This window comes from Stomoxys calcitrans, chromosome 3, assembly GCF_963082655.1.
Source record: "Stomoxys calcitrans chromosome 3, idStoCalc2.1, whole genome shotgun sequence".
Lineage (NCBI taxonomy): Eukaryota > Metazoa > Arthropoda > Insecta > Diptera > Muscidae > Stomoxys > Stomoxys calcitrans.
The window spans coordinates 23,684,266-23,705,626 of NC_081554.1; the positions used below are offsets into that span (position 1 = coordinate 23,684,266).

Genomic DNA, 21,361 nt, shown 5'->3' on the forward strand with positions numbered 1-21,361 from the left:
AACAGTCGAAGAAAGCAAAATACCTCGTCATAGTATGTACCGAAATTTAAACTCCCATCTCTGAATAGGGTCGAGATAAAAATAACGAAAGCAGTAAAATACCTCGATGTACTAAATAAGTATAAAACGTACCTCCCGGAAGCTTTCCTGCGAACAGGACGGTAGCGTTAATGACGCTGCCAAGATGAAAAAGTTTCTCTCGAAAACCCAAATGTCCAAACTGAAACGTTTGTAGACGACATGGGAGTGAGAGCAGAGACAACGGAGGACATGTGAAGGCTTTTGATAAAAACGCATTTTCCAAAGGATACGACGGGAATCGCGGAGACACCTGAATCTTGGATTGATGAGGTTGATCTAAGGCTTATTATAACGATGTTTATGGTAAAGGGAGTCTTAATGAGCTTTAAACCATTTAAGTCACCCGGATCTGATGGTATATTTCTGGCGTTATTACAAAAGGAGGCCGACTAACTGGCACCCCATCTGGCCATTATATTTTCAGCAATCCTACGACATGCCTGGCAAGAAACAAGGGTGGTATTGGGTCCGGCAAGTCCGGCAAGGCAACTTATGCGACACCAAAGGCCTACAGACCTATGAGCCTTACATTCTTTCTACTCAAAATCATGGAACGTATTGGAGACACCATGATAAAGAGTAGGGCGATGGAGAAAAAGTGCAACGCTAGGATAATGCAACAGGTTTAGAGCGGACCCATGAGGACTACACCCATTTGGGAACTGGAGACTATTCTAGATATCCGAATCATTGACATACAGATTAAGTGTGAGACAGCTACTGCGGCTATGAGACTTAAGGCAATGGGAGAATGGATTCAGGATGGTAGCAGCTCATACCATCGCGGTATAATTGAGGCGAAGATAGAAACCCCGGTTGGAATAGAAGAGATTTCCGATCAGATACCTGAGATGACTCTTGAGGTCAAGTGCGAGACACTGCTGCCAGCGGTACAATCTTGGATAGACAGAACTCTGGTATTGCCATCTGGGAGATCATTCTTTACAGATTGATCAAAGCTAGAGGACAGAGTGGGCCTGGGGGTTTACATTGAGAAACAAGAGACTGAGATCTGTTTTAGACTGCCTGACCATAATACGATTCTGCAGGCAGAGATCCGGGCAATCACGGAATGCGTGAGGAGGTGTGGTGTTAACGCGAGGACGTCGAGTGTGAACATCTTTATGGGCAATAAACTGGCCATCAGGGCAATAACAACACGGACGGTAAGGTCACGAACAGTCTTGGAGTGTAAGAAGTAGATTAATGCCTTTTCTGAAGATGGCGCAAACCACATCGTTTCTGTGCCGGGTCATAGTGCAGTGGGGATCGTGTAAACCAGCAGATTCTGTAATAGTTTCTGAAAATAGAGTATTTTTGGAGAGTACAGGCATTTTAAGTTATACAAGTGAAAATACAATTCTTAGGATACGCATGACACGATACTATTTTTTTACCCACGACTTGAGGAAGGGGGTATACTAACCTACTCATTCCGTATGTTACACCTCGAAATATTGATCTGCTACTCCATAAAGTACATATATTCTGGATCATCTTGACATTTTAAGCCAATCTAGCCATGTCCGTCCGTCCCTCCGACATTTGAAATCACGATAGTGGTCGAACGAATAAAGATACGCGCTTAAAATTTTGCACAGAGACATAGGGAATTGCAAATCAGTCCTACCGGTTCCGATTTGGATATAGCTCTCATATAAACCGATCTCCTGATTTGACTTCTTAAGCCCCTGGAAGCCGCAATTGTTATCCGATCTGGCTGAAATTTTGCAAGAAGTGTTACATTATAACTTCCAACAACATTGCCAAGCACTTTCCAAATAGGTCAATAACTTGGTATAGCTCCTATAAACCAATCTCCCGGTTTGGCGTTTTGGGCTCCTGGAAGCCACAATTGTCATCCAATTTGGCTGAATGATGATGATGATTTTTTACAGGGTGCAGCAGGACAGATAGAGAGCGGCACTTAAAAACAAGTAAAAGCATGCAAAGTTCGGCCGGGCCGAATGTTATATACCCTCCACCATAGGTCGCACTTGTCGAGTTCTTTTCCCGTTATCTCTTTTTAGGCAAATAAAGGATAAAAGAAAATAATTGCTATATTATTGGAGCTATATCAAGTTATGGTCCGATTCGGACCGATGTAGCCCATTTACAATCCCAACTGACCTACACTAATATAAAGTGGTTGTGCAAAATTTCAAGCGGCTAGTTTGACTCCTTCGAAAGTTAGAGTGCTTTCGACGGACAGACCGACAGAAGGACGGACGGATATGGCAAGATCGACTTAAAATGTTAACGATCAAGAATATGTATACTTTATGGGGTCTAAGATGAATATTTCGAGGAGTTACAAACAGAATGACGAAATAAGTATACCCCATCCTATGGGGATGGGGATTAGATACCGGAACCGATAAAATTTAAAACAAGTAAAAGCGTGCTAAGTTCGACCGGGCCGAATCTTATATACCCTCCACCATGGATCGCATTTGTCGAGTTCTTTTTCCGGCATCTCTTCTTAGGCAAAAAAGGATATAAGAAAAGAGTTGCTCTGCTATTAAAACGATATCAAGATATGGTCCGGTTCGGACCACAATTAAATTATATATTGGAGACCTGTGTAAAATTTCCGCCAATTCGTATAAGAATTGTGCCCATTGGGGCTCACGAAGTAAAATAGAGAGAACGATTTATATGGGATCTGTATCGGGCTATAGACCGATTCAGAACATAATAAACACGTTTGTTGATGGTCATGAGAGGATCCGTCGTACAAAATTTCAGGCATATCGGATAATAATTGCGACCTCTAGGGGTCAAAAAGTCAAGATCCCAGATCGGTTTATATGGCAGCTATATCAGGTTATGAACCGATTTGAACCTTATTTGACACAGGTTTTGAAAGTAAAAATAAAATACATCATGCAAAATTTCAGCCAAATCGGATAGGAATTGCGCCCTCTAGAAGCTCAAGAAGTCAAATCCCCAGATCTGTTTATAAGACAGCTATATCAGGTTATGGACCGATTTAAACCATACTTGGCACGGTTGTTGGATATCATGACGAAATACTTCGTGCAAAAACTCATTCAAATCGGATAAGAATTGTGCCCTCTAGAGGCTCAAGAAGTCAAGACCCAAGATCGGTTTATATGGCAGCTATATCAGGTTATGAACCGATTTGAACCATACTTGGCACAGTTATTGGATATCATAGCAAAACACGTCGTGCAAAATTTCATTTCAATCGGATAAGAATTGCGCACTCTAGAGGCTCAAGGAGTCAAGACCCCAGATCGGTTTATATGGCAGCTATATTAATTTATGGACCGATTTAAACCATACTTGGTTTTGGATATCCAAGTATGGTTTGGTACCATACAGTTGTTGGATATCATAAGAAAACACGTTGTGGAAAATTTCATTCCAATCGGATAAGAATTGCGCACTCTAGAGGCTCAAGAAGTCAAGACCCAAGATCGGTTTATATGGCAGCTATATCAAAACATGGACCGATATGACCCATTTACAATACCAACCGACCTACACTAATAAGAAGTATTTGTGCAAAATTTCAAGCGGCTAGCTTTACTCCTTCGGAAGTTAGCGTGCTTTCGACAGACAGACGGACGGACGGACGGACAGACGGACGGACATGGCTAGATCGACATAAAATTTCACGACGATCAAGAATATATATACTTTATGGGGTCTTAGATGAATATTTCGAGGAGTTACAAACAGAATGACGAAATTAGTATACCCCCATTCTATGGTGGAGGGTATAACAATGGTCTTGGATACCAGAGTATTAAAGCACGTGGTACACGGTGGAACCGATAAAATTTTAAAAAAATTTTGAAGATCCGCTTCCAAACGGAGACGACACGAGTTATTGGAGAGATATGGAAGTGAGATATTGATGCTGATGGTTATAAGTTGAAGAAGATCCTCTTGGTCGCAGGAGGATAGTTAAACATTAACAAATAGTATCGTTGACTGTCAAACTTCTAAGATTAGTATTCTCAACATACCGAAAAGCTATTTTAATATGTATATCCGGCAACTTATTGTTCATATCCACCAAACCAATGATATACTGGTACTCCAGCACCTTGTACAACTGATGATCCCAATGCAATTTGAAGGCATCGAGATTGGTAAAACATTGACGCTCTAAATGGGCTACCAATTCACGTAAGTGACGCATTTCATCCTTCCATATTTGACTCTGGGTAAAGAGATCAGTGTTCATGAGTTTAACCACCTGAAAAGAAGTGACAATAAGCAAAGTAATAGATTTGAGCTTTGATAACGTTTGCCCCCTATACCAACCGTTCTTTTGGCCTGCTCATGATAGCCCACCAATAAGGTGTTATCAGTTGACAATTTGGAGACAGCAGCTTGTAGCATATTGACATATCTTAAAACCGATTCTTCATCATTCCAGGCCACAGTTTCACTGTGTACCAACTTGGACAACTCCATGGCATTCTTAAGCATAATAGGTCTCTGACATGGTATCATGCGATCTCCTATGGTATTGTGAAAGGTTGCAATTTGTTGTAGTCTTCGAGCATAACACATGTATTTTGCAGCATGTGTAGCGGCCGTTCGCAACTCTGAGGGCACACTGTAACCCATGTTTTCAAATTCTCTAACATCTTGGCAGAAGGTTACCAGCTTGGGATTGAAGGTTACTCGCATTAGTTGACGTCCTTCCTTTTCGAATTTAACCACAGGCTGATCGTCACGTAAACTAAGACGGGAGAGATAGAGAAGTTTTAGGAATTTTTAACTTATAAAAGCTATTTACCGAAGATCTCCCGACTTTACTGCGGTGGTGTGTTGGCCACACCATATTTCGAAATTGGTTCTTAGCAATGATTCGGTCTCCTCTTTAATCTCTTGAACTGCTTTATTGATTTTTTCAAAGCCTTCTCGTCCTGATATAAGATGGCTAACCTTTTCAATTTCTTGGATCTGAAAGTAAGTAAAATTTTGTTACATAAAGGAAAATAAAAAAAATAAAAGTAAATAAAATAAAATAAAAATGAAATAAAATAAAATAAAATAAAATAAAATAAAATAAAATAAAATAAAATAAAATAAAATAAAATAAAATAAAATAAAATAAAATAAAATAAAATAAAATAAAATTAAATAAAATTAAATAAAATAAAATAAAATAAAATAAAATAAAATAAAATAAAATAAAATAAAATAAAATAAAATAAAATAAAATAAAATAAAATAAAATAAAATAAAATAAAATAAAATAAAATAAAATAAAATAAAATAAAATAAAATAAAATAAAATAAAATAAAATAAAATAAAATAAAATAAAATAAAAAAAATAAAATAAAATAAAATAAAATAAAATAAAAAAAATATAATAAAATAAAATAAAATAAAAGTAAATAAAATAAAATAAAATAGAATTGAATGGAATAATGGAATGGAATGAAATGAAATAACATAAACTTTATATAAAAGAGCTTTATCTTAATTTGAAACGATTTGAAGATGATCGCATAAAAATTTGCGATCTCTATTTTGTACACAAATGAATATGGACTGACATACAGACACAGACGGATATGGCTAGGTTAGGTTAGGTTTAAGTGGCAGTCTGTCATCAGACTCACTTAGACGTTTTCGTCCATTGTGATACCACAGGAACAGAAGAAGGAAGATGCCTTTTAGTTCCTACCGTTGAACCATACAGATCGCTTTAAAAAGCCCAATAACTTGCTAATGTTCACTTCCGCTGAATCAGAAAGGTTCTCAAAGAAATGAGAATTTAAAGAGGAACTCCTTCTAACTGCTAGTGCAGGACACACACACAGAAGGTGTTCTATAGTCTCTTCTTTTTCGATGTCCTCACAGCTTCTGCAAAAGTTTTTGCTGGCAAATTTCAGTCTGTCAGCATGTTTCCCTGACTGAGATGTCTGTTCAAGCCAATGAGAGCAAAGCAGTAGACCTCTTCAAGTCTAGATTAGGCCATATAGTTTTGGAATGATCTTTGTGACCATCTATCATTCGTTGCCCTTCGGGACTGATCCTGAAAATTTAGCTTACATATCGCTGGAGTCATACCCACAGATTCCAGTGTCCCTGGAGTGTGTAAGGTAGTTCCTAGTCTCGCAAGCTCGTCCTCTTTAGAATTCCCTGCGATATCTCTGTGGCCCGGCACCCAGAACAGGTGAATTTTGAACTGTTCAGCCATCTCGTTGAGAGATCTACGACAGTCGAGGGCCGTTTTTGTGTTCAGAAATACGTTATTCAGGGATTTAATGGCTGTCTGAGAAGATATTTATGCCAATCGTCGTAATGACATTATATCTTAGCCATTCCATCACTTCCTTAATTGCAAGGATCTCTGCTTGATACACCCAAAAGCCCACCTGGTCGTTTAGTTTGGAACCATCCGTATAGAAGTCTATGTAACTTCTGTTACCAGGGATATCGTAATTCCAATCGGTTCTATCAGGAATGGAACATCGGATATTGTATCAAGGATAACACAGTGTCCGTAGCCGCCATATGACCAATGAGAAAGCTCCCTTAACCTCACGGCAGTGGTCGCTGCAATTTGGGTAGCCACAATGTCCAGAGGCTTAAGATGTAGCATTAAATTTACTGCATCACATGGTGTCGTCCTCAGTGCGACTGTGATGCATTGGATCCGGTAAATTATTGAGCAGTAGGTGGATTTTATAAGCGCCGTCCACCAGACCACAACACCATATAGAATAATAGGTCTGACAACGGCAGTATATACCCAATGCATGACCCCCAAATTCTGGCAATGGCTCTATTGCAGGTGTATAGGGCAAGAGTGGCCTTTCTTGCCCTTTCCATAATGTTGGATTTGAAGTTCAATTTCCTGTCCAGCAAAACACCCAGGTGGTGTAGTCCTTAGTGAGGCTATCATGCACAAAAAAGCCATCCTTTGGGTCTGGTTAAGTACTGAGCAGTAGGTGAACTTTTGAAACGCCGTCCACCAGACCACAACACCATATAGAATAATAGCTTTGACAACGGCGGTGTATACCCAATGTATGATATGCGATCTAAATTCCCAACTTTTGCCAATGGCTCCCTTGCAGGTGTATAGGGCAAGAGTGGCCTTTCTTACCCTATCCAAAATGTTGGATTTGAAGTCCAATTTCTTGTCCAGCAAAACACCCAAGTATTTTGCGCTTTCTGTAAATGGAACATTCTATCCACCCAAGGAGACAGGTTCCACTGTAGGCAACTTGTATTTCCTGCTGAATAGAACTACTGCTGTCTTGCACGGATTTATATCCAGAGCATTTGCACGTATAGTTTCCTGAAGTATATCTCTTAGAGTGCTGGGAAACTTTCCCTAGCCGCAATTGCCACGTCATCAGCATACGCGACCACTTTTACACATTTTTCTTCCAGAGACAATAATATATTGTTAATGGCTATATTTCAAAGTAGAGGAGACAGTACACCTCCTTGAGGAGTTCCTTTGCTGACCCTACTTTTTGGATCCGCAGATCCCAAGCCTGTCGTAATGCATCTTTTAGTAAGTAAGTTATTGGGTTGCCCAAAATGTAATAGCGGATTTTTCATATAGTCGGCCTAGACAAATTTTTTCACAGCTTGTGGCTCTGTAATTGCATTCTTTCTTCTGTCAGTTATCAGCTATTACTTTAAGCTTGCTTTAGAAAAAAGTGTAAAAAAAGTATATTTGATTAAAGTTCATTCTAAGTTTTATTAAAAATCCATTTACTTTCTTTTAAAAAATCCGCAATTACTTTTTGGGCAATACAATATAATAAACTTTCTTATGGTAGAGTTGATGCCTAGAAACTCAAACATGGCTAAATGGATCAGGAAGTGATTCTCTATCGATTGCTTTACAAATTCACTGAGTTTTAGTACACAGTAGTGGTGTAGGCCATACTTATTCAACTCACCTGATGTTGCACCACCTTAAGCCAACGACACTCATTGCATATAACCGATAGGTGTCCCGTATCTGGTTCCATATTTGTATCCGTCATAGCCTTTCTCAAATCATGCAATAGAATTTGTAATGACTGCAAGAATTGTTCCCTCTCTATGGTCAATAGCTCCAAGACAGTGGGTCTTTGAATCAAAGTCTCATATTTAGAGAAAATGAAAATCACCTGCCTAGGATTACTCAAATGATGATGCAGCTGACCTTTAAGAGCAGCAGCTATGCGCTCATCTATGGGTTGCAATAATTGTTCGAAATTTTGCAAGGCCTTATTCCATTTGGTTTGACCCATGGCCGAAGTGTCGAATATATTGAAATCTCTGAAGGGTGAATCATTTTGCAGCATTTCCTTCATTTCATTGTCATGCAGCAGGGTGGAAATTTGTTTATACAAATTCTTAATGTTGCGTATTTCCAACACACGTTCCTTAAATTGTTCGGCTCTTTTGGGTACATGAGCCTCTCCCACCCAGGGGTGTTTTACATAATTGGGCCAAAAGAGGCGAGTTAAGGAATCGCATAATTGTATCCATGATTCGGCGGTATCAATGCATTGGCTCATCAAACTATTGACATGGGAGCTATTGAGAGACCAAATATCCTCACCTAGTAACTGTTCCAGGCAAGTCTCTATCAGATGATTGCCTATGACATCCATAATATCAGCCATACGATTCTGGGGGAATTGATAGGGTAAACGCCAAAGTTCATCAAAGTTATTGTGTGAACTATCGAGAAATTCTTCAATGCTGCTGCCTCCATTGGAGTTTATGGAACTGGCAAAATGGAAATAAGATTAAGTAGTAGTAAGAGTTGACAATCTGAACATTACAATAGTGGTTAACTAGGCCATGTAAGCTATAGATCTTACCTTATTTGCTGATCAATATTTTCCAGCACTCCCATAAACATCTGGGCCGCTTCGCGATCTATTCGCGAGCTAGATTTTTGGTTTAATTTTTGTTTCCAATATTTGATTTCATCTTTAATGGAGGTAATACCTGCAAATGGAAATAAAATGGTAAAAGTTAAAAATAAAAGGAACTAAAAAATCCTTAGAGAACAATCCTTATTCGTTATGGTCGAAATGCAAAGTTCTGCTATTGCTCTTCTTTACCCAGAACTCGTAGAAACATATATAATAACTTTTTGTACATGACTTTAAAGGGAATAACGATTATGCTAGATTTTGAATATACTTTGTTTTCATTTTTGAGATTACGTTGAAATATAAAACTGATTTCAGTATTCTTTGTTTTTTTTTTTTCATCCATGTTATAATCAAGAAATTTGTAAACTGCTTTATCTATGTAGCCTTGTAAATCGTGCAGTTCCTTTTCTCACAGCATTTACGATTTCCTTGATTTCCGTATATGATTCTAATCCGTTTATCTGCCAGCAAACCTTTCATAGCCACAACATTTTGGTAGCATATCCTAATTCGACACATACAGGGTCATAAATACAAATACATCTTAAAATTTAAATTTACTTCATCTGCATATGGATGCATTGCACTGAACCAGTTTCCATTATATATGGACATCGTACAAGGACAAAGTTTCATAGTCTCATTTAGACGCTTTGATGTATGTTCACATAAATGTAGGAGAGAGTACACAGAGAAAAACTTTAAAGAAGTAAGAGTGTACTAAGTTCGGCCGGGCCGAATCTTATATACCCTCCACCATGGATCGCATTTGTCGAGTTCTCTTCCCGGCATCTCTTCTTAGGCAAAAAAAGATAAAAGAAACAAGAAGTAAAATAGAGAGATCGATTTATATGGGAGCTGTATAGGGCTATAGACCGATTCAGACCATAATAAACACGTATGTTTATGGTCATGAGAGAATCCGTCGTACAACATTTCAGGCAAATCGGATAATAATTGCGACCTCTACAGGCTCAAGAAGTCAAGATCCCAGATCTGTTTATATGACAGCTATATCAGGTTATGAACCGATTTAAACCATACTTATCACAGTTGTTGGATATCATAACAAAATACGTCGTGTCAAAATTCATTCAAATTGGATTAGAATTGCACCCTCTAGAGATTCAAGAAGTCAAGACCTCAGATCGGTTTATATGACAGCTATATCAGGTTATTGAGCGATTTGAACCATACTTGGCACAGTTGTTGGATATGATAACAAAATACGTCGTGCCAAAATTCATTCAAATTGGATAAGAATTGCGCCCTCTAGAGGCTCAAGAAGTCAAGACCCCAGATCGGTTTATATGGCAGCTATATCAGGTTATGAACCGATTTGAACCATACTTGGCACAGTTGTTGGATGTCATAACAAAACACGTCGTGCAAAATTTCATTCCAATCGGATAAGAATTGCGCACCCTAGACGCTCAAGAAGTCAAGACCCAAGATCGGTTTATATGGCAGCTATATCAAAACATGGACCGATATGACCCATTTACAATACCAACCGACCTACACTAATAAAAAGTATTTGTGCAAAATTTCAAGCGGCTAGCTTTACTCCTTCGGAAGTTAGCGTGCTTTCGACAGACAGACGGACGGACGGACATGGCTAGATCGACATAAAATGTCACGACGATCAAGAATATATATACTTTATGGGGTCTCAGACGAATATTTCGAGTAGTTACAAACAGAATGACGAAATTAGTAAACCCCCCATCCTATGGTGGAGGGTATAAAAACGCATTAAGTTCGGTAGGGCCTAATTACGGATACCAATCATCACGGATATAAATATTAACCTACTTACGTCAAGTCCGGTAAAAAATACACCATTCACGGAACCTGCAGCTATATCGAAATAAGGTCCGATCTGGACCCAACTCGGCAGGGACGTCGACCTAAAAACAGGAGATTAGTTTATATGGTAGCTATATCTCAATATAGTCCTAACATACAAATACAAACAGCATGCCTTTGTCAAGGGAAGTTCGGTGGAGACTGCCCTGCACGAGGTTGTGCATAAAATAGAAGAATCGTTCGATGCCAAAACGTACACACATACCGCCTGTGCATTGACTTCGAGGGGGCTTTTAACAATGTGCGGAGCGACACACTGATCCAATCCTTAGACCAGTACCGGGTGGACCCGGTCCTTAGAGACTGGATAAACCATATGCTAAGGAACAGGTGGATAAATTGTGTGTCCATTGGCATAAATATAAGGGAGAAAGTACCACAGGGAACGCTACAGGGGGGCATTTTATCGCCACTCCTATGGGTGACCACTATAAATAACCTATTACGGATGCTGGCTGAGGAGTTATTTGAACCCGTCTGCTATGCAGACGATGTTATAAGGTAAGGATCCGAACGCGCTATGCAGAAGGGCCGAAATGGTCTTGCATATGGCATATGACTGGGCTAGACCCAGAGGTCTCAATGTTAACCCAGAGAAGACTGAAATATGTCTGTTCACGAGAAAGATGAAGGTGGGTGAATTTAACGCACCACGTCTCCTCAATAAGACTATTTCGATATCTGACAAGGTCAAATACTTAGGTGTGGTCTTGGACAGGAAACTGAATTGGAAGTGTCACATTCAGGAGCGTACTGAGAAGGCTCACAGATGTTGGGCGCTATGTAGACGGATCGTAGGCTCGAAATGGGGCCTGAATCCTAGGATAGTCCACTGGCTCTACAGGAGCGTAATTAGACCAATACTTACTTACGCCTCAGTAGTTTGGTGGACTGCTATGGAGAAATAGTGCAACATAAGGACCATACAACAGGTTCAGAGAACATGTTGTCTTGGCATAGGCGGAGCGATAAGGACCACGCCCACTAGGGCACTGGAGACTATTCTAGATATCCGACACATTGACATACAAATTAAGTGTGAGGCAGCCACTGCGGCTATGAGACTTAAGGCGATGGGAGAATGGATTAAGGATGGGAGCAGCTCACACCATGGCGGTATAATCGAGGCGACGATAGGAAACCTGGAAGGAAGTTGAGAGGTTTCCGATCGGATACCTGAGATGAACCTTGAGGTCGAGTGCGACGCATTGTTGCAATCGGCACAGTCTTGGATTGACGGAACCCTAGTATTGCCATCTGGAAGATCATGTTACACGGATCGATCAAAGCTAGAGGACAGAGGTGGCCTGGGGGTTTACTTTGAAAATCCAGGGAATGACATCTGTTTTAGACTGCCTGACCATAATACGATCCTGCAGGCGGAGATTCGGGCGATCACGGAATGCATGAAATGCCATAAGGGCAATGACAACCAGGACGGTAAGGTAACGAACAGTCTTCCAGTGTAAGAAGGAGATTAACGCCTTCTCTGAAGATGGGAAAATCCGCATCGTTTGGGTGCCGTGCTATAACAGAGTAAGGGGAAATGAAAGGGCAGACGATTTGGCGGTGAAGGCCAGAGGACTGCTGTCAATAAACTTGGTTAACCCGAAGCCTTTCGGTTCGACGCAGTCTGAGTTAAGGGAGTCGGCGACGAATGCACATGCAACATTTTGGGACAGCAAAACGGTCGGTAGGACGGCGAAAATCCTATTGGGGGATCCAGATCATGAGAAGACGAGGCTTTTACTGAAAGGAAGCAAGAAGGAGGTCAGTACAGCTATTGGTATCATAACGGGACACCTTGGACTACGAGCTCACTTATGTAAAATCGGTGCGACAAGTGATAACATGTGTTGGGCATGTGAGGAAAATGAAGAGACGTTGGAGCATTTCCTTTGTCATTGCCCGGCTTTCGCGTCCAACAGAAACCTGTACTTAGGTGGAGACACAATATCAGACACGAAACAACTTAGGTGAGTGGCATTGAAAACAATTAAGGATTTTGTAAGTAGCACGGAACTCCCAACTTAGATTTTCTTTTTTGAGGTTACTTTTTTTTGAATTTAGAGCGCACAACAAGTCGACTATTGACTTATAACTTGTGTATGTCCATAGTCGTATGGGGCGGATTAATATCTGCACCCTCTTTTCAACCTAACCTATCAGTATTTGTAGTCTCCTCCTCGCAGTCCACCAAACTACTGAGGCGTAAGTAATTATTGGTCTTATCACGCTTCTTGAGAGCCAGTGGACTATCCTCGGATTCAAGCCCCATTTCGAGCCTATGGCATGTCTATATAGTGCCCAACATCTGTGAGCCTTCTCAGTATGTTCCTGACATGTGACACTTCCAATTCAGTTTCCTGTCCAAGGACAAATATTGTTAGGTGGAAACAAATTTTTTGCAAGGGTTTAAGGGACATATGCAAGCAAAAGCGTGCTAAGTTTGGTCGGGCCAAATCCTAAGTCCCACGACCATGGATCAAGTCTTTGTCCCAATTTTTCGTCAAATCGGATGAAAATTTGGGTTTTTAGGGGCTCCAGAAGTCAAATCGGGCGATCTGTTTATATGGAAGCTATATCTGTTTATAGACCGATTCAGATCATACTTGGCACGCCATGACAAATTTCATCCAAATCGAATGAAAACTGAGGCTTCTAAGGGCTCAAAAAGCCAAATCCGGCGATCGGTTTATATGGCGGCGTGGATGTTGGAAGTCATAATTCAAGTCCTTGTTTCAAATTTCACCCAAATCGGATAAAAATTGAGGCTTCGAATGCGTCAAGAAGGCAAATCGGGGGATTGGGTTATATGGATTCTATATCTGTCTATAGACCGATTCGAATCATACTTGGCATGGATGTTAGAAGTCTTAAGACAAGTTTTTGTTTCAAATTTCAGCCAAATCGGATTAAAATCGAGGCTTCTAAGGGCTCAAGAAGACAAATCCGGGAATCGGTTTATATGAGGGCTATATCTGTTAATAGATCGATTAGGATCATACTTAGCATGAATGTTGGAAGTCATATTCCATGTATTTGTCTCAAATTTCAACCAGATCGGATGAAATTTGAGGCTTCTAAGGGCTCAAGATCCGGGGATCGGGTTCTATGGAGGTTATATCCATATCTGAACCGATATGTTTGCAATCCCCAACGACTTCCTCACAATTCACAGTTACGCTACGATTCGCATCATCTTTGAAGAAGTACGGTCCGATGATGCCACCAGCACATAAAATGCACCAAACTTCCATGTCATATTCCATGTATTTGTTTCAAATTTCAGCCAGATCGGATGAAATTTGAGGCTTCTAGGGGCTCAAGATCCGTGGATCGGGTTCTACGGGGGTTATATCCATATCTGCTCACTATCCTCACTATTCACAGTTACGTTACGATTCGCATCATCTTTGAAGAAGTACGGTCCAATGATGCCACCAGCACATAAAATGCACCAAACTTAGACTAATCTGAACCATATTCGTTGTGGATGTATAAAGATCGATTAACAAATGCGCCTTGTATGGGCCCCTTAGTATGCCCCCATCCTGTGATGTAGGTTTATGGAGAATGGAGGACTAATGATTTAAATTTCGATTTGACACCATTTTTGTTCTTTAAATTTTCTGTCAGTGTAGTATATTGTGAATGCATCTAAACGAAACTTGCATAAAGGTAAAAATAACAAATTTGCATATCATTACATAACTTACCACTTTGAGGTAAACCCAATGTAGAGCCAAGTGAAACATGTAGATTTTCCAGTAAACCACTTAACTCCGGACTATATTCGGTTTTCTGCAAAAAGGTTGTCAAAGGAATAGGGATCAGTAAAAAGAGAACACAACAAGGGCAGAGAGGTATAACAAAATCATAGAAATAATAAATGAATACAAACAACTAAGAAACAACAACAAGATTTGAAAGCAGCACTTAACCTGCAACCAAAAAACAAAAACAAAAGTTTGCTAAAGCTATTGAAACCACATTGGCAGAAATGTTTTGCATAAAATTTTCTGCCTCACCGAGTGAGTGGGTGATAGTGGCAACTTGAAATATTGAAAATTCGAGAAATATTTATGGAAATATGGAAAAACTTATATAAGGATGCTTAATTTGGCATGGCAGAATTTTTAAAATAAGAAACTACTATTTTTATACCCACCACCGAAGGATGGGGGTGTAGTCATTTTGTCATTCCATTTGCAGCACATCGTAATATCCATTTCCTATAAAAGGGTGTATATTCTTGAACGTCGTAAAATCTAAGACGATCTAGCCATGTCCGTCCGTACATCTGTCCGTCTGTCTGTTGAAATCATGCTACAATCTTTAAAAATAGAGATTTTGAGCTGAAAAATTTTCACAGATTCTTTTTTATCCATTGGCAGGCTAAGTTCGAATATGCGACTATATCTTGATAAAGCCCCCATATAGACCGATCTCCCTATTTAAGGCCTTAGGCCCTTTAAAACCACATTTATTATCCTATTTTGCCGAAATTTGGGGTAGTAAGATGTGTTAGTCCATTTGACATCCTCCTTCTAGTTGACCTAGATTGGTCCAGATTTGGATAAAGCTGCCATATAGACCGATTTCTCGATTTAAGGTCTAGGATCCTTAAAAGGCGCATTTCTGGTCCGATTTCGCTGAAATTTGGAACAGCGAGTTGTTTTGGGCCCTTCGACATCTTTTATCAATTTTGTCCAGACCGGTCTAGATTTGGATATAGCTGACATATCGACCAATCTCTCGATATAAGGTCTTTGGCCCAAAAAGCCTCATTAATTGTCCGATTTGGCCGAAATTTGGGACAATGAGTTGTGTAAGGCCCCTTAACATCCTTCATCAATTTGACACAGATCGGTCCAGACTTGGAAATGGCTGAAATATAGTCCGATCTCTCGATTCAAGATCTTGGGATCATAAAAGACGCATTAATTGTCCGATTTCGTAGAAATTTGGGACAGTGAATTGTGTTAAGCCTTTAACATCCTTCTTCAACTTGACCCAGATCGGCCATATTGACCGATCTCTCGATTTAAGGTCTTGGACCAGTTAAAGGCTCACTGATTGTCCGATTTCGCCGAAATTTGGGGCAGTGAGTAGTGTCAGGTCCTTCGTCATCCTTCTTCAATTTGACCCAGGTTGGTTTAGATTTGGATATAGGTGACGTACAGACCGATCTCACGATTTAAGGTCTTGGGCCCCTAAAAGGCGCAGTAAGTCCGATTTCTCCGAAATTTGGGACAGTGAGTTGTGGCAGGTCCTTCGACATTCTTCTTCAATTTGATCCAGATCGCTCCGGATTTTTATAGCTGCCAAATAGACCCATCTCTCGATTTAAGGTCTTGGGCCCATAAAAGGCGCACTTATTGTTCGATTTCGCCGAAATTTGAGACACTGAGTTGTGTCAGGCCCTTCGACATACTTCTTCAATTTGACCCAGATCGGTCCAGATTTGGATATAGCTGCCATATAGACCGATCTCTCGATTTAAGGTCTTGGCCCCATTAAAGACGAATTTATTATCCGATTTCGTTCAAATTCAACGCAGTGACTTATGTCAGGCTTTTCGGGATCCGTGTCGTATATGGTTCAGATTGGTCTGTATTTGGATATAGCTGCTAAAAATGCCAATATTTTGTTCTAAAAAAATGAACAGTGATTTGTATTTATTAGACCAAACAATTTTCGTGCCGAATTTGGTCCAAATCGGACCATATTAGGATATCTGCTATTGGTGCATAAATTATGCATTTTTCCCCGGATTATGACTAAAGGTGGTTTACATATATACCCGAGGTGTTGGGTATCCAAAGTTCGTCCTGGCCGAACTTAACGCCTTTTTACTCTTTTGGAAAAAAAATGATCCACAAAGCAAGTTTTATTGGTTTTTCTTTGTTTATTGGGTTGCCCAAAAAGTAATTGCGGATTTTTCATATAGTCGGCGTTGACAAATTTTTTCACAGCTTGTGACTCTGTAATTGCATTCTTTCTTCTGTCAGTTATCAGCTGTTACTTTTAGCTTGCTTTAGAAAAAAAGAGTAAAAAGAGAATATTTGATTAAAGTTCATTCTAAGTTTTATCAAAAATGCATTTACTTACTTTTAAAAATCCGCAATTACTTTTTGGGCAACCAATAAATTGTACACTCATTTATATGAGAGAACTAACATATCACTCTAATACTGAACTTTTAGTTTCCCCCTTCTCATTATACATGGTCTTTATAAAAATGCTTCCTTTCTTTATTTAATTATCTTAAATTTTTACATAGAATTACAACATTTTTGGTAAACTTACGAGATTAACTTTTTTCCCTTTCCCTGTTTAAAAAACACAGCATTATGCCAATCCCATTCAGCCCATGTTATGACAGTTTTAATTATTAAACTTCCTATTTTAGGCTACTCAAAGTTCTCCCTAACTTTTCTTCTCTTTTACTATGTTTTGCTATGTTTCAGTGCTCCTCTATATAATTTTAATTAATACAGAACATGTATGCACTGTTTTGTCCATACTACAAACAACTTGCCCATTAACAAAGGCCATTTCCAATGGATAACTCAATTCATTTTCACAATTTTTCATTATGTGCAAAATGGCAATTCATCTAAGCATTAGCCACTTGTATCCTTGAATGGCTGTTGCCTGTTCAAGTGAAGGATGTAGGCACTTCAATTATAATCTTTTTTTTTCGAGAGAGAAAATTTTCATTAGTTAAATTTTCCTTTCCCTAGTTAAAATGAAAACGTGCCATTCTTGTTGTTCGAATATAACCAGGCAAAAATACAAATGAAAAATGCAAAAAATTACAGTAACAGAATGTAAAAGAGTGTGCCGTAAAATTAATTCCAATAAACCAAAAATTTAATTGTTAATTTATTAATTAATTAATAATTATTTAAAAACATTGGTAAAAAAAACTAATTATAACAAGTAAAAAGGTGTCGGGCCGAACCTTGGATACCCACCACCTCGGGAATATATGTAAACCACCTTTCATCAAAATCCGGTGAAAATTGCATAACTTATGTCCCATAGCAGTTATAGCGAAATATATTCCGATTTGGACTAAATACTAATAGGTACAAGTCATTGTTCAATTGTGTATAACAAAATATTGGTCTTTTTAGTAGCTATATCTAAAAATAAACCATAGACAACATGGATGTCGAAAAGCCTAACATAAGTCACTGTGTAAAAATTCAGCTCAATCGGATTATAAATGCGTCTTTTGGGGCCAAGACTTTAAATCGAGATATCAGTCTATATGGCAGCTATATGCAAATCTTGATCGGTCTAGACCGAATTACAAAAATAAGTGGAGGAGCTTAACTTAACTCTCTGCCCCAAATTTCGGTAACATCGGATTATAAACGCGCTTTTGTGGGCCCAAACCATTAAATCGAGAGATCGGTCTGTATGGCAGCTATATCCAAATCTGGACCGATCTGTGCGATAATGCAGAAGTATGTCAAGGGGCTTAACTTAACTCACTGTCCCAAATTTCGGCGACATCGGACAATAAATGCGTGATTTAAGGGCCTAAGACCCCAAATCGGAGGATCGGTCTATATGGCAGCTATATCCAAATTTGGACTGATCTGGGCCAAATTGAAGAAGGATGTCGAAGGGCCTATCACAGCTCACTGTCCCAAATTTCGGCGACATCGGACAATAAATGCGCCTTTTATGGCCCCAAAACCTAAAACCGAGAGATCGGTCTATATGGCAGCTATATCCAAATCTGAACCGATCTGAGTCAAATTAAAGAAGGATGTCGATGGGCCTATCACAGCTCACTGTCCCAAATTTCGGAGACATCGGACAATAAATGCGCCTTTTATGGCCCCAAAACCTAAAACCGAGAGATCGGTCTATATGACAGCTATATCCAAATCTGAACCGATCTGAGTCAAATTAAAGAAGGATGTCGAAGAGCCTAACACAACCCACTGTCCCAAATTTCGGCGACATCGGACAATAAATTCGCCTTTTATGGCCCCAAAACCTAAAACCGAGAGATCGGTCTATATGGCAGCTATAACTAAGTCTGAACCGATCTGTGCCATATTGCAGAAATATGTCAAGGGGCTTAACTTATCTCACTGTCCAAAATTTTAGCGACATCGGACAATAAATGCGCCTTTTATGGACCTAAGACCCTTAATCAGCGGATCGGTCTATATGGCAGCTATATCCAAATCTCAGCCGATCTGAGCCAAAATGACGAGGGATGTTGAAAGGCCTAACACAACTCACTGTCCCAAATTTCAGCAAAATCGATTAATAAATGTGGCTTTTATGGGTCTAAGACCCTTAATCAGCGGATCGGTCTATATGGCAGCTATATCCAAATCTCAACCGATCTGAGCCAAATTGACGAGGGATGTCGAAAGGCCTAACGCAACTCACTGTCCCAAATTTCAGCAAAATCGATTAATATATGTGGCTTTTACGGGCCTAAGACCCTAAATCGGAGAACCGGTCTATATGGCAGCTATATCCAAATCTGGACCGATCTGAGCCAAATTGACGAAGGATGTTGAAAGGCCTAACACAACTCACTTTCCCAAATTTCAGCAAAATCGATTAATAAATGTGGCTTTTATGGTCCTAAGACCCTAAATCGGAGGATCGGTTTATATGGCAGCTATATCCAAATCTGGACCGATCTGAGCCAAATTGACGAAGGATGTCGAAGGGCCTAACGCAACTCACAGTCCCAAATTTTAGCAAAATCTGATAATAATTGTAGCTTTTATGGGCCTAAGACCCTAAACCGGAGGATCGGTCTATATGGCAGCTTTATCCAAATCTGGACTGATCTGGGCCAAATTGACGAAGAATGTCGAAGGGCCTAATACAACTCACTGTCCCATATTTCAGCAAAATCGGATGATAAATGTGGCTTTTATGGGTCTAAGACCCCATAAATGTGGCTTTTATTGGCCTAAGACCCCAAATCGGCGGGTCGGTCTATATGGGGGCTATATCAAGATATAGTCCGATATAGCACATCTTCGAACTTAATCTGTTTATGGATAGAAAAGGAATCTGTGCAAAGTTTCAGCTCAATTTCTCTATTTTTGAAGACTGTAGCGTGATTTCAACAGACGGATGGACAGACGGACGGACATGTCTAGATCATCTTAGATTTTTACGCTGATCAAGAACATATATACTTTATAGGGTCGGAAATGGATATTTCGATGTGTTGCAAACGGAATGACAAAATGAATATACCCCCATCCTTCGGTGGTGGGTATAAAAATAGATTGTAAAATAAATTTCAATTTTTTAATATTTTTTTGTAATATTTTTTCGTCACACTCTAAGGTAATATATTAAAAACACTAATCAAACATACCCGAACATTTGCATGCGGTGAAAAAACACGTGAAACAGAATTGTAAATGGATTTGACCAAACCTCCTTCGAGCGTCAAAATGCCAAGTGCTTGGTTATCCACGCCAGCATTGGACGATGTCTGCCTCGATGATGTGGCATTGCTTCTGCCACCCCCTCCACCTCCTCCGCCACTGCCTGTACGAGCGTTTACCTGCGGTATTTTGTAGAAGAGCAAGGATACCTCATCGTTTGGTATGCCATGGTGAAATTTAATTGTATCCTCATCTTGATTATGTACGGCTGAGATTACAGTGAGTTCATCGTTTTCCAAAAATTCTAATATTCTGGCGGTTTGTTCGTCCAAAGTCAAACCGGTGAGTTGACGGGCCGAGAAGTATTCAACTAACGGCAGGCAGGTAGGTTCATGTCGAAAGAAAAAAATGCGCAGAAAAACGACAACAACAAAGGTTAAACAAAGCATATAACCTAAATATTTAGGTCAGCTTAATTAGAAGCCTCCACCACGTCCATACAGAAATTGTGCACAGCATTTAGGTTGCGGTTGAGCCACCTAATCTTTGTCCTGGCTTTGGAGTATCCTTTTTTTTCTACGTCGTCATCTTGTTCTTGCAGTGCCACCCCACAAACTTGATGACTTACCTGATGTGTTAATGATGAATTTGGTTTTGTGGCTCATTTTCCGGTGATTTGAGTTGGCAATCGTCCTCAAAAATTACTTTTTTTATGAAGGCTTTAAACTTTAACAAGAATTTAAATTTTTCCAACAAAAGTTTTTCGGTTTTTCATCAACTGGCACTGTTAAATGCCCTCCATATGTTTGAATGTGAATGCTTTTCCTAGTTGTTGGTCGGTTGGATGGTTGACTAACTTGCTGTTGGTGTCCTGGGTGCAATTTGGTTGCCTTTGGCCCTGTATCCCTTGGCAACCATCCATTTTCATTTGTTGCCATGGTTAACATGCTGGTTGTCCAGGTTTCACTCACCTGTTTGCCAATGTCGGTTGGTCGGCATTGTCGATGACAATATTTTTGTTTGTATTGGCGTTGTTGTGGCAGTTGCTGGTGTTTTTGTTTATCCATTCATTGGGAATGTTGTTGGTAAACAACATTAGGAGTCACGTGTTAGATTGCCTTTGG

At 39.6% G+C, this 21,361-nt stretch overlaps 1 protein-coding gene across 1 annotated transcript in view; it reads right to left on the reverse strand.

Annotated features, from left to right (window-relative positions):
- Window positions 1-20,904, reverse strand: part of LOC106089469 (cytoplasmic dynein 2 heavy chain 1) — a 99,684-nt gene extending 78,780 nt beyond the window's left edge. Inside the window, 9 exon segments of the mRNA XM_059364725.1 lie at window positions 4,080-4,312; window positions 4,381-4,804; window positions 4,862-5,028; window positions 7,999-8,818; window positions 8,914-9,043; window positions 14,562-14,646; window positions 20,225-20,313; window positions 20,386-20,607; window positions 20,866-20,904. Of these exon segments, the coding sequence (XP_059220708.1) occupies window positions 4,080-4,312; window positions 4,381-4,804; window positions 4,862-5,028; window positions 7,999-8,818; window positions 8,914-9,043; window positions 14,562-14,646; window positions 20,225-20,313; window positions 20,386-20,607; window positions 20,866-20,902 (2,207 nt within the window). The 5' untranslated portion in view covers window positions 20,903-20,904.
- Window positions 20,905-21,361: the final 457 nt, after the last annotated feature.